Raw genomic sequence first — 14,904 nt, 5'->3', positions numbered from 1 at the left:
GTTTTGAATAATAGTATTCAAATTTTGAAACATTCACAGCAACACAGAGTAAATGCTGTCTCCCTCCATATGTTGTTATGCAACAAATTGTGAATTACTAAACTTGCAGACATGGCAGATCACTTGAATACACCGGCCATTTAATTAACATTGACTTGTTTAGCAGTCAAGAAATGACTACAAAACGCAGTTACGACTTTTGAAAAAAAGCACTTACCATAAAAATTTCCGTACGCCGAGAAGACGTGTCTTGAATCCTGTTTGTTCTCCTCTTTAGTGTCGCAGCGCGGATGCCCGCTTTCAGGGTGCACGCGCTGCTGTGACTTCACATGTCGACCAGTAAATTTCAGATTTTTAGTGCGTACGGTCTGTGTGGTCCGCCCCAGACTGAAAGCTGGAGTCACAAACTAGTGGAGTTGAGTTGTTGATCTGGCAACGATGTGAAGTCAAGGGCCGGTTTAAGTAAGCTGGTGACAATGATCAGCAACACCTGGTCCCAGGCTCACCCATCTGTGCAATCAAGGCAGTGACACAAATATGCAAACACAAGGAGGAGGGGCTTAGTTTTGAATAATAGTATTCAAACATTGAAAAATTTACAGCAACACAGAGTAAATGCTTTCTCCCTCCATATGTTGTTATGCAACAAATTGTGAATTACTACACTTCCAGACATGGCAGATCAGAATTAAACTCGATTAAATAACTGGTTTAGCAGTCAAGAAGTGACTTCAAAACGCAGTTACGACTTTTGAAAAAAGCACTTACCATAAAAATTTCCGTACGCCAAGCAGACATGTCTTGAATCCTGCTTGTTTTCCTGTTTAGTGTCGCAGCGCGGATGCCCATTTTCAGGGTGCGCGCTGTCCGCCCCGGACCTCTTTGTAATGAATCAAAATGTGATATTTGCATGTTTGTGCGCGCAGGAGGATGACGGCGGCGACGGGCGGTTCAGCTTTGCCGGCTCGGGTTACGGCGTGGGCCCGGCGTGCCTGCAGAAGGACGGCATGGCGGCCATCAAGGGCAACAACAACAACGCGGCTGCGGCGGCGGGCGGGGTTCCGGCGAGCGGCGGCCCGCCCGAGAAGAGCATCGAGGAGATGAAGAAACTCTTCATCAGTCGCGCCAAACGCATCGACACGGTGTCGCGCGTGGCCTTCCCCCTCGTCTTCCTCATCTTCAACATCTTCTACTGGATCATCTACAAGATCATCCGCAGCGAGGACATACACAAACAATAATTCGCTCAATCTCCGTCCTTCCTCCTCTTCATCCTTCATCGTCCTCTTCTTCAGGACAGAAGACAACGCTTCGTCCTCCCTTCTGTCCTCTTCGTCTTCCCGCAGACAGGAAGTGAATGGCTGCATGCCAAAAAAAAGAAGGAAAAAAAAAACTATGACTCTTCTTAGCAATGGAGGCCACGCCCACTCTACGTGAGGGAGGAGTCACGTGTGTGAGTGGGCGGGGTTGAACAAATGCCACAAACTTAACCTCCACCCCCTGACGGGACGCTAATGCGATATTTACAAAAGATTTTGCTTCTATGCTAATGCTAGCACGCTAATAACCCCGATGCAGCAGTTGCTTATTGTGGGGATGCTTTGCAAAGCACAAAAGTTATCGCTTTTTGGCAAAAACGACAAAAAAAAATTCCCCTTCATTTGCAGTACCTTCATTTCCATTTGCACATACATCATCCACAAAAACTGCATTATTTTTGTCAAGAAAACCTTGAATTGCCCCTGCCCCCCCCACAAAAAAAACAACAGGAAGTGACCCATAAACGTCCCAAAATCAATAGAAAGTGACAGAAAATCAACAGGAAGTTCCTACAAAATAATAGTCCTGGAATGCCCCAAACCCAAGAGGAAGTGCTCCAAAATGTACAGAAGGTAACCCAGGATTGTCCCAGACCCAACAGGAAGTGACAAAATCAACTGTAAATGACTTACAGATGCCCCAAAATCAGTAAGAAGTCACCCAAAATCAACAGGAAGTGACCCCGGAAATGCCCCAGATCCAACAGGAAGTGACTAAATTGAGAGGAAGTGACTTAAAAATTCCCCAAAATCAATACGAAGCGACCCAAAATCAACAGAAACTTACCACCAAATCAATAGGAGGTGAGCCTGTAGTGCCCCAAACTCAATAGGAAGTGACCCAAAATCAACAGGAAGTGACAAAATCGACAGGAAAGGACAAAGACACGCAACGCAATATATAAGACACCAACAGGAAGTTACCAAAAACTCAGTAGGAAATGACCCAAAATCAATAGGTACTAATAAATACCCCTTAAATAAATAGGAAGTGACCAAACATCAACAGGAAGTTACCACAAAATACCTGGAAGTGGCCCTGGAATGACCAAAAATGAAAAGTACGGCACCCCGGAATGCTCCAAAATCAATATGAAGTGATTTATAAATGCAAAATCAATAAGAAGTGGCCCATAAATGCCCTGAAATGGGCGGACAGTGATCATCCAACCCATGGAATGCCTCCAAATCAACAGGAAGTGACCCAATATGTACAGGAAGTGAACCCGAAATGCCCCTAAATCAACAACAAGTGACCCTGAAATCCCCCACATATCGACAGGAAGTGACCCGATATCTACAGAAAGTATGAAATGTCTCAAAATCAACAGGAAGTGACCCAATATGAACAGGAAGTGACCCAATATCAACAGGTGGTTATCCAATATCAACAGGAAGTGACCATGGAATGCCTCAAAATCAACAGGAAGTGACCCCAAAAGTCCCCAAAATAAACAGGAAGTGACCCTGGAATGCCTCCAAATCAACAGGAAGTGACCAATTGCGAACAGGAAGTGAACCTGGAATGCCCCAAAAGCAACAGGAAGTGACCCTGGAATGCGTCCTAATCAACAAGAAGTGACCAAATACGTACAGGAAGGCACCCTGAACCCCCTCCCCCCCATATCCATAGGATGTGACCCAAAATCAACAGGAAGTGACCCGATATCTACAGAAAGTCTTAAGATGCCTCAAAATCAACAGGAAGTGACCCCGGAAATTCCCTATATAAACAGGAAGTGACCCAATACGAACAGGAAATTACCCAGATTGCCCCAAAATCAACAGGAAGTGACCCTGGAATGGCTCCAAATCAACAGGAAGTGACCCCGGAAGTCCCCTATATCAACAGGAAGTGACCCAATATGAGGAGGAAGTGAACCCGAAATCCTCCCCATATAAATAGGAAGGGTCCCAAAATAAACAGGAAGGGACCTGATATCGACAGGAAGTCTGAGATGCCTCAAAATCAACAGGAAGTGACCCCGGAAGTCCCCTATATCAACAGGAAGTGACCCAATATGAACAGGAAATGACCTTGGAATGCCTCAAAATCATTAGGAAGTGACCCAATATGAACAGGAAGTGAACCTGAAATGTTCCAAAGTCAACAGGAGGTGACCCTGAAATGCCTCCAATTCAACAGGAAGTGGCCCAATATGAACAGGAAGGGAACCTGAAATGCTCCAAAATCAACAGGAAGTGGCCCTGGAATGCAGCCAAATCAACAGGAAGTGACCTCAGAAGGAAGTCCCCTATATCAACAGGAAGTGACCCAATGTGAACAGGAAGTGAACCCAAAATCCTCCCCATATCAATAGTAAGGGTCCCAAAATAAACAGGAAGTGACCTGATATCGACAGGAAGCCTGAGATGCCTCAAAATCAACAGGAAGTGACCCCGGAAGTCCCCTTTATCAACAGGAAATGACCCAATATGAACAGGAAGTTAACCTGGAATGCACCAAAATCATGAGGAAGTGACCCCAGAAGTCTCCTATATCAACAGGAAGTGACCCAATATGAACAGCAAGTGAACCTGAAATCCTCCCCATATCAATAGGAAGGGTCCTAAAATAAACAGGAAGTGACCTGATATCGAAAGGAAGTCTGAGATGCCTCAGAATCAACAGGAAGTGACCCCTGAAGTCCTCCATATCAACAGGAAGTGACCCAATATGAACAGGAAGTTAACTTAGAATGCCCCAAAATCAATAGGAAGTGACCCTGGAATGCCTCAAAATCATCAGGAAGTGACCCAATATGAACAGGAAGTAAACCTGAAATGTTCCAAAGTCAACAGGAGGTGACCCTGGAATGCCTCCAGTTCAACAGGAAATGACCCAATATGAACAGGAAGTGACCCCGGAAGTCCCTTATATCAACAGGAAGTGACTCAATATGAACAGGAAGTTAACCTGAAATGTTCAAAAATCAAAAAAGATGTGACCCTGGAATGCCTCCAATCCAGCAGGAAGTTACCCAATTTGAACTGGAAGTGACCCTGCAAGTCCCCTATATCAACAGGAAGTGACCCAGTGACCCCAGAATTCCCCTCTATAGACAGGAAGTTACCCAGTATGAACAGGAAGTGAACCTGGAATGCCCTAAAATCAATAGGACGTGACCTTGGAAAGCCTCCAAATCAAGAGGAAGTGACCCTGAAATCCCCCCATATTAACAGGAAGTGACTTGATATCAACACGAAGTGACCCTTGAATGCCTCAAAATCAACAGGAAGTGAACCCGAAATGCCCTCAAATCAAAGGGAAGGGACCTCAAAAACCTTTCCGCATCAATAGGAAGCATCCCAAAATAAACAGGAAGTGACCCGATATCGACAGGAAGTCTGAGATACCTCATAATCAAACCCTGAAATCCCCCTATATCAACAGAAAGTGACTCAATACGAACAGGAAGGTCTAACCCTAACCTCAACCCTAAACCTAACAGCAAGGGTGTAACCCTAACCTGGGTCACCCCCTAACCTCAACCCTAAACCTAACAACATGGGTGTAACCCTAACCCTAACCTGGGCCACCAACCATCATCATTGCAGCAAAGCATCCTCACACAATTTGTTTAGATACATCATTTATTTTTTTTTCTTTCATCTCAGTGCTTTAATTATCGACTCATATTCCCTGATTATTAGTTCTATTTTGAACTGGTGTTTTTGCTTCATTTTAAACTTATTATTTAAAAAAATAATAATACATATTTCCCATTTTAACCCTTTCTTTTATAGGTTTACATTCTTTTATGACAAAGATTTATTTTTTCAATTAAGGTATCTATGAATTTTTTGTATTTGCTTTAAATATGACGTTACACTACATTCACGCAATATTTTTATTATTTTTTTAATGTACCTGTTATGATAATAACATCCTACTTTTGTCTTAACGTATTCTGTAGATGGATGGATTTTTTTTTTTTTAATCGATCCAAATTAATTTTCAACCAGTATTTGATATAATTATTTTACTTAATTATTATCCATGGCTCGGTCGGCTTCTCTATGCAAAGAGCTACGTATGCAAAGCACGAACGTGGTCGGGCTTATCATTTCTCGTGTCCGTCGCACTCCGGGACGACAGGGGGCGATGTTCAAAACAAACGCTGCTTGTTTCCACGGCGACGGCGCCACCCGCCGTGTCATTTTTCGGGCCAGGCGACGACGCCTTGATCACATTTTGTGCCGCTACCGCTAACTAGCTAGCATGCTAGCTAGCTTGCCGGCTAACACTTTGTGTGCACGTGAAAAAATAATAAGGACCTACAAAAACGGGGGTGGGCAAAGCTTTTCAAAAGAGAAAAAAAATGGTGACAATAATGTATTTTTACGGATATTTAACATGCGTCGCAAATATCTCATCGGGTTTTTTTTTTTTTTCATGATTGTTTTATGAAATTATTGATGGCTTTTGTTATAAGACATAAAATGTGAAAATGTAAATATTCAATGAGATGAATTCATAATTTATTTTTTATGGCTGTTGATATTTTTGACGGTTTCTATTTATTTGGTATTTATTCATAGTATTTATTTTTAATCTGTTGAATGGATTCTATATTAAATTCAAATACTATTTAACAATATATAAATAATAAATTGATTATATTTTTTATTTGACAAGTAATGAGAAAATTTCATCAAAATTATTTCTATTATTTGAAGTGTTGATTGAATGAGACAAATTAAATATGCCAATTATCATTTTTGGGGGATTAGCTACCATGAAATATTTGTATGGTACGGAAGCGTATTGCAGCCACCCCAAAATATAATAATAAAGTCCAGTATCACGTTTTTACATGATAGCATCACGTCTTACGATACTAATACATTTTTACTTGATATTTATCACAATTTTACATTATAGTTGTTTTTAAATGATAGAATCACGTTTTCACATGATAGCATCACATATATACCAGTTAGCATCACATTTAACATAATACTTATCACATTTTTACATGATAGAATCACATTTTACATGATAATTATCACGTTTTTACATGGTAATAAGTTTTTACCATGTTTTTACATGATAATTATCAGGTTTTTACATGATAGGATCACATTTAACATAATTATCCCACTTTTTCATGGTAGTATAACATTTTACATGATAATTGTCCCGTGTTTACATTAAAGAATCACAATTTTACATGAAGGATCACATTTTTACAAGATATTTATCACGTTTTTACATGATACCATCATGTTTTTACATGACATCAGTATCTCATTTTTACATGATAGTATCACATTTTACATGATAATTATCACGTTTTTACTTGAAAGCATTACCATTTTACATGAAGGGTCACATTTTTACATGATACGATCAAAATTTCGCATGTTAGCATCGCGTTTAACATTATAACTATCAGTTTTACATGATAGTACCACAATTTACATGATAATTATCACGTTTATACATGATACCATCACATTAAATGATATTAGCATGTTTTCTTTCACATTTTCATGTTAACTATTACGTTTTTACATTATACTTAGCACGTTTTTACATGATAGTATCATGTTTTTACATGATAATTATCACGTTTTTACATGATAGATCACAATTTTACATGTTAGTATCACGCTTAACATAATAATCTTTTTACATGATAATCATCACGTTTTTACATGATACCATCACGTTTTTACATGATAGGATCACATTTTTACATGTTAGTATCACATTTAACATGATAATTATCCCATTTTTTCATGATAGGATCACATTTTACATGATAATTGTCACGAGTTTACATGATAATTTCATGTTTTTACATGATAATTGTCACGTTTTTACATGAAAGCATCATGTTTTTACATGATAGGATCACATTTTACATGATAATTATCACGTTTATACATGATACCATCACATTACATGATATTAGCATGTTTTCATGATACTATCACGTTTTCACATGATACTTAGCACGTTTTTACATGATAGTATCATGTTTTTACATGATAATTATCACATTTTTACATGATAGGATCACATTTATACATGTTAGTATCACGCTTAACATAATCATTCACGTTTTTACATGATACCATCACGTTTTTACATGATAGGATCACATTTTTACATGTTAGTATCACATTTAACATGATAATTATCCCATTTTTTCATGATAGTATCACGTTTTTACATGATAATTGTCACATTTTTACATGATAATTTCATGTTTTTAGATGAAAGCATCACATTTTTACATGATAGGATCACATTTTACATGATAATTATCACGGTTATACATGATACCATCACATTACATGATATTAGCATGTTTTTATGATACTATTACGTTTTCACATGATACTTAGCACGTTTTTACATGATAGTATCATGTTTTTACATGATAATTATGACGTTTTATATGATAGGATCAAATTTTCGCATGTTATTATCGCGTTTAACAAAATTATCACATTTTTACATGATAGTATCACAATTTATATGATAATTATCACGTTTATATATGATGCCATCACATTATTACTTGACATTAGCATACTTTCATGATACTATCACGTTTTCACATGATAATTAGCACGTTTTTACATGATAGTATCATGTTGTTACATGATAATTATCACGTTTTTACATGATAGATCACATTTTTACATGTTAGTATCACGCTTAACGTAATAATCTTTTTACATTATAATTATCACGTTTTCACATGATACCATCACGTTTTTACATGATAATTATCATAACATGATAATTATCAAAGTTTTACGTGATAGTAACCCATTTTACATAATTATCATGTTTTTACATGATGGCATCACGGGTTAACATGATAATTATCATATTTTTACATGATAGTACCATGACTTAACATGATCATTATAATATTTTTACATGATAGTATCACGTTTTTACATGGTAGTATCACAGTTTTACATGATAGTAACTTGTTTTTACAAGATGTATCATGTCTTTACATGATAATTAACACATTTTTACATGATAGTCTCACGTTTTTACATGAAAATTATTACATTTTTATGTGATACTGTAACGTTTTTACATGCTATGATGTAAAAACGTGTTACTGGATTTCCGTAGTATGGCTATTAATAATTACACTGGATGTTTATTTAATTACTTTCATGGTATTACTTCAGTTACTTTAAAAACCTCATTTTTTTAAAAAAAAAATCTTATTTTGGTCATCTCCAAATGTGTTATGTAATGTGGGCGTGGCCGCATATGTATTTTTGCCCACCCCTGGCCTGACCTCTGACCTCTGACATTTTTTGTGCTTCCGACACGTACGAGGTCAACCCGGGGGGAGTTATTCTACGCTCCGGTGGGGCGGGGGAGGAGCTGGGAGGCGGGGCTTCTCAATTTCGGGGCTTGTCTTTTCAAGTTAGCATGTTTTGATCGATTTAAAGCAATTGGTCGGGACTCTTTTTGCACACGTCGGAATGGCCTTACTTCTCTTCCTTCCTTTGGCTTGACGAGCTTCTGCGGCGCCCAACCACTCCTTTTTGCTTTTGCCGGCGTGCGGGAGGATAAAAAAAAATCGTGTGGCAAAAAACTTTTGTTTTCCGAGATCTGACAAAATATATTTTGCATGACAACAAAGAGATTGGCAGATGTTTTGCTTGCACACAACAAGGAAAAAACTGTGAAGCAATTTGAAGAAGAACAACAACAAAAAAAGAATGTAGCATTTCTGCTGTATCTGTATATAATATATATATTCTATTTATTGAAATATGTCCTACTAATTATTCTATTAATGACCTTTTATCAACATCATTTTGAACAGCGTCGGGGGCAGCTCGCTGCTAGATCTGTGTCATGTTCAAAAAAAAAAAAAACGGATTAAAAACTCAAAGAATCTTGAAGTTTGTGTTTATTATTGACATTTTCACTAGAGTTGGATAAATACTACGTTATTTTTAATTGAAAGTTCGTTTTAGGGCATTTACAAGTTACTTCCTGTTGATTTTGAGTCACTTTCTATTCTTTTAATGGACATTTTTCAACAACAATCAATAGGAAGTGACCAGTAAATGCTTCAAAATCAACAGGAAGTGACCCGTAAATGACCAAAAGTTAACAGGAAGTGACTTGTGATTGTCCCAAAGGAGAAAGCAAGTGACTGAAAATAACAGGAAATGATCCGGAAATACCCCAGACTCAACAGGAAGTAGCCAAACCAACAGGAAGTGACCAGTAAATTCCCTAAAAATTAACAGGAAGTGACCAAAAAACAGATAGTGATGATGTAATGCCCTAAAATCAACAGGAAGTGACCTGTAAATGTCCCAAAATCTACAGGAAGTGACCCTTAATTGTCCCCAAATCAACAGGAAGTGACCTGTAAATTTCCTTATCCGTGTTCTCATATTGAAATATGTAATAATTTTATATTTGCTTCATATTTTTTTATATAGGATGGATGGATGGATGGATGGATGGATGGATGGATGGATGGATGCCATATCAGATTAATGGCGAATTAAGCCCCCAAACTATTTTTAATTTGTCCCTTCTCTTTTTGTTTCGACCTAGCCATAAAAAGAAGGTAAGTAATCATATTAATAAGAGACAGGTAGAGTTAGGTCCGATCACGTCATTTTCAAAGTATTGGAATCAGCAAAAAAATATTGAACATGCCTTTTCTTAATATATATATATATTTTTTTTTAATTAAATCATTTTCTTATTGTATTTAACGTTACAGACATAATATGTTACTCTCATCCAGAGTCTTTAGTTTAGGCTTAAGGTAGGTTTATCAAATTTATCCCGTTAACGGCGGTAAATAATTTTTTAAAAAATTTATCACGTTAAAATATTTAACGCAATTAACGTATGCGCTGAGAAGATATATCAATCGGTACCACTACGCACAGTCATGGTTGCACTTCCCATCATGCATTTGGGCATGGCTACAGTATCATTTACTGAAAGCTCAACAAATACACTAGATGGCAATATTTAGTCACAATCAGAGGTTGCGCTAGACATTTTCGTTGTCTGTCATTTTGACTGACAGGGTCATAAAAATCCGGTCATAGTCTATTTTTATCCGTCACTTAAATTTTTTAAATGATAATGATGACATATTCAATAGTATTTAGTTTTCATTCATTTTTAATTAATATTGTAACACTTGCTTGGCGGCGAAAAATTAGACACGGAAGTCGTGGTATTTTTCTCCCTTTTTACTCTGCTTACCAACAACTCCGCCCCCAAAGAAAAAGAGGCAACGATATAGACCCCAATCACCAACGTCACACAATGATCTTAATTGTGGTTGTCAGCCCAAAATCTTCTAAATATATATTAAATGCATCTTACCAGATATAAAAAGACTACTACATAGTCTGTGGTGATCGTTTGGTGCCCAGACTTCTTGTCGAATTACAGCAGTCCATCTCGCTCTCATCTTCACCATTTTGATTATCAATATTAACGAGCAGAAAAACACGCCGTAATAGGAGGCATGTACGTAGCGGTAAGCTGACACACAATATGGTCAGGGGGGCGGAGTTGTGACGTCATGTGATTGGGTGATTGGATGACGCGCTGGCACACCGGGTGCACCAATAAGAACCTCGCGTTGATGTGTCAATCACGGTGCCGCCGCCAGACCCCGGTGACGCTACAATATTCTGAGAGAAGAGCCAACAACGTCATGCATTAAGAGAGACAATAGCTAATATGCTGACTCGCCACCCTGTGGTCTGGGGTGTGAAGTGCAACCTGTCAAAATGACGGACGGATTTCAGTTTTTTCCGTCACCGTTTTAAAAAACCGGTCAACGACGGAAAATATCCGGTTAACGCGACCCCTGGTCACAATATACAAAGTCACAAGTCTTTCTATCCGTGGATCCCTCTCACAGAAAGAATGTTAATAATGTAAATGCCATCTTGAGGATTTATTGTCATAATAAACAAATACAGTACTTATGTACTGTATGTTGAATGTATATATTCATCCGAGTTTTATTCATTTTTTTTTCTTAATGCATTGCCAAAATGTATATGATTGGGAAAAATTATCAGGAATGATTGGAATTGAATCGGGAGCAACCAAAAAAAGCAATCGGATCGGGAAATTTCGGAATCGGCAGATACTCAAAAACGATCGGGATCTGATCGGGAGCAAAAAAACATGATCGGAACAACCCTAATATTAATTATTCGAAATGTCCGTCATTTTTAGCTTAGAATCAATAATCAGTGTCTAATATTTAGTTCAAAAAAAAAAAAAAACGACTTTAAAAAATTATTCACTCGCATATTTTAAAACTTAAACAAATGACATCACAATGAAAAAATTGGCATCTGTAAAAAAGTCTCGGATATCTACCTCATAACTATCGCTTAATTGTATTTTTTTCGTTACTGTCGCATTTTCCCCATTATTTTAGATGATAAATAATCAATCCAAACAAATAAAAATTGAAGAAAAAAAAAAACGTTTAGAAGGGTAAATATATGAAAAAGAACATCTCGACCACTCCTCGATGTCTGCGATTTCTGCATCGCGACCCTTGTTATATTACCATGTTTCACCTATAAAATCCCCCCAAAAATCTAGCTGTGGCCATTCACAGCTGTGTCTTGACACTCAATTATATATGTTACATGGAGTTTTTGGATCGAAACAACGTAAGTACATGATAATATCTCGTTAAAGTCATGGCGTCTGTAATTCTGCTCTCGCGTGCTCTCACTTGTTCAAAAATTTTCTTCCCCCAGAAAATGGAGATTTTAAGCTTTCCAATGATGTATCACACATGCATATGGGACAATTTTGAGTTTGGCCAAATTAGGGGTCTCAGTGCGGCAAATTTTTGAACAGGAGGGCATTAATTTTTTTTTTTTTTATTTGAACAGCAAAACCCTATCTGGAGGTGAGAGCACGCGAGAGCAGAATTACAGACGCCATGACTTTAACAAGATATTATCGTGTACTTACCTCGTTTTGATTAGTTAGACATTGAGTAGTTATCAAATGTCTTAAATATTACTGATCAACCAATTGATTCATTAGATTATTACGATCTAAGTCACCATTCAGTAGTTTGATGAATGAAAATTGGTGAGATCATGTGACAGCTAAGCGTTCTCATTGTGGACTCATCACATTGACTTAGACAACGGCGCTATCTGGTGGACAAATGAGTAAATGTGTTTTCCTTTTCCGTTTGCTTTATTCATTCATGTTTGCTGTTTTTCGTGCATTTGTGCTTCGTGTAGTTTGTGTGTCACTTTTGTTTTTAATTTTAATTTTCTGGATTTGTGCCCCCCCCCCCCCCAAAAAAGCCCCCCATTTACAAGAAGTGAACCTGAAAAGCCCCCCCCAAATCAACAGGAAGTGAGCCAAAAATACCCCCGTACTAACAGGGAGTGAACCTGAAATGCCCAAAAATAAACAGAAAGTGACCAGATATCTCCAGGAAATCCCATATGCCACAATATTACCATGAAGTGACCCTGAAATTAACCCCAAATCAACAAGAAGCAACCTGTAAATGCCCCAAAACCCAATATGTCCAGGATGTGAACCTGAAATCCCCCAAATCAGCAGGAAGTGACCCAATATTAATAGGAAGGGACCTCTAAATGACCCCAAATCAATAAGAGGTGACTCAATAGTAACAGGAAGTGACCCTGAAATTACCCAAAATTTACAGAAAGTGACCCAGAAATCCCCTCCAAAATAAACAGGAAGTGACCCTGGTATGCCTCCAAATCAACAAGAAGTAACACAAATGCCCCAAAATCAATAGGAAGTGACTTCTAAATGACCCCAAATCAATAGGAAGTGACCCATTATTAACAGGAAGTGACCCTGAAATGACCCCAAATCTACAGGAAGTGGCCCAATATCTCCAGGAAGTCTGAGATGCCCCAAATTCAACAGGAAGTGACCCTGGTATGCCTCCAAATCAACAGGAAGTAACACTGAAATGCCCCAAATCCGCAGGAAGTGACCCAATATTAACAGGAAGTGACTTCTAAATGACCTCAAAGCAAGAAGAAGTGACCCAATATTAACAGGAAGCAACCCAGAAATGCCTGAAAATCAATAAGAAGTGACCCAATATGTACAGGAAGTGACCCTGAAATTTCCCAAATCAATAGGAAGTGACTGAATACGTACAGGAAGTAAACCTGAAATGCCCCAAATCAATAGGAAGTGACCTCTAAATGACCCCAAATCAACAGGAAGTAACCCAATATGTACAGGAAGTGAACCTGAATTTCCCAAATCAACAGGAAATGACCTCTAAATGACCCCAAATCAATAGGAAGTGACCCAATATTACCAGGAAGTGACCCCAGAAATGACGTAAATCAATAGGAAGTGACCTCTAAATGACGCCAAATCAAAAGGAAGTGACACAATATTACTGGGAAGTGACCCTAGAAATGCCCCAAAACAATAGGAAGTGACCTCTAAATGACCCCAAATCAACAGGAAGTGACCCAATATGTACAGGAAGTGAACCTGAAATTTCCCAAATCAACAGGAAGTAACCCAGAAATGCCTCAAAATCGATAGGAAGTGACTGAAAATGTACAGGAAGTGAACTCGAAATTTCCAAAAACAACAGGAAGTAACCTCTAAATGACCCCAAATCAATAGGAAGTGACCCAAAAATAACAGGAAGTAACCCAATATGTGCAGGAAGTGAACCTGAAATTTCCAAAATCAACAGAAAGTGACCTCTGAATGACCCAAATCAATAGGAAGTGACCAAATATGTACAGGAAGTGAACCTGAAATTTTCCAAATCAACCGGAAGTAACCCAGAAATGACCCCAAATCAACAGGAAGTGACCCAATATTACCAGGAAGTGAACCTGAAATTTTCAAAATCAACAGGAAGTTACCCAGAAATGCCTCAAAATCAATAGGAAGTGACTGAATATGTACAGGAAGTGAACCTGAAATTTCCAAAAACAACAGGGAGTAACCTCTAAATGACCCCAAATCAATAGTAGGTGACCCAAAAATAACAGGACGTAACCCAATATGTGCAGGAAGTGAACCTGAAATTTCCCAAATCAACAGGAAGTGACCTCTGAATGACCCAAATCAATAGGAAGTGACCCAATATGTACAGGAAGTGAACCTGAAATTTCCAAAAACAACAGGAAGTAACCTCTAAATGACCCCAAATCAATAGGAAGTGACCCAAAAATAACAGGAAGTAACCCAATATGTGCAGGAACTGAACGTGAAATTTCCCAAATCAACCGGAAGTGACCTCTAAATGACCCGAATCAATAGGAAGTGACCCAATATGTACAGGAAGTGAACCTGAAATTTCCCAAATCAGCAGGAAGTAACCCAGAAATGCCTCAAAATCAATAGGAAGTGACTGAATATGTACAGGAAGTGAACCTGAAATTTCCCAAAACAACAGGAAGTAACCTCTAAATGACCCCAAATCTATAGTAAGTGACCCAAAAATAACAGGAAGTAACCCAATATGTACAGGAAGTGAACCTGAAATGCCCCAAATCAATAGGAAGTGAATTCTATATGATCCCAACCCAACAGGAA

The 14,904-nt window shown here is 38.1% G+C and overlaps 1 protein-coding gene across 6 annotated transcripts in view; it reads left to right on the top strand.

Moving 5' to 3' along the window:
- Positions 1-8,609, top strand: part of glra1 (glycine receptor, alpha 1) — a 133,454-nt gene extending 124,845 nt beyond the window's left edge. For all 6 annotated transcript variants that reach the window (XM_057849697.1, XM_057849695.1, XM_057849694.1 and 3 more), the window contains one exon: positions 927-8,609. In XM_057849697.1, coding sequence (XP_057705680.1) covers positions 927-1,241 — 315 coding nt within the window. In that variant the 3' untranslated portion in view covers positions 1,242-8,609. The remainder of the gene's footprint in view (positions 1-926) is intronic.
- Positions 8,610-14,904: the final 6,295 nt, after the last annotated feature.

The sequence above is a fragment of the Corythoichthys intestinalis genome, chromosome 11, assembly GCF_030265065.1.
Source record: "Corythoichthys intestinalis isolate RoL2023-P3 chromosome 11, ASM3026506v1, whole genome shotgun sequence".
NCBI lineage: Eukaryota > Metazoa > Chordata > Actinopteri > Syngnathiformes > Syngnathidae > Corythoichthys > Corythoichthys intestinalis.
This window is presented reverse-complemented; position numbering and strand designations above follow the sequence as displayed.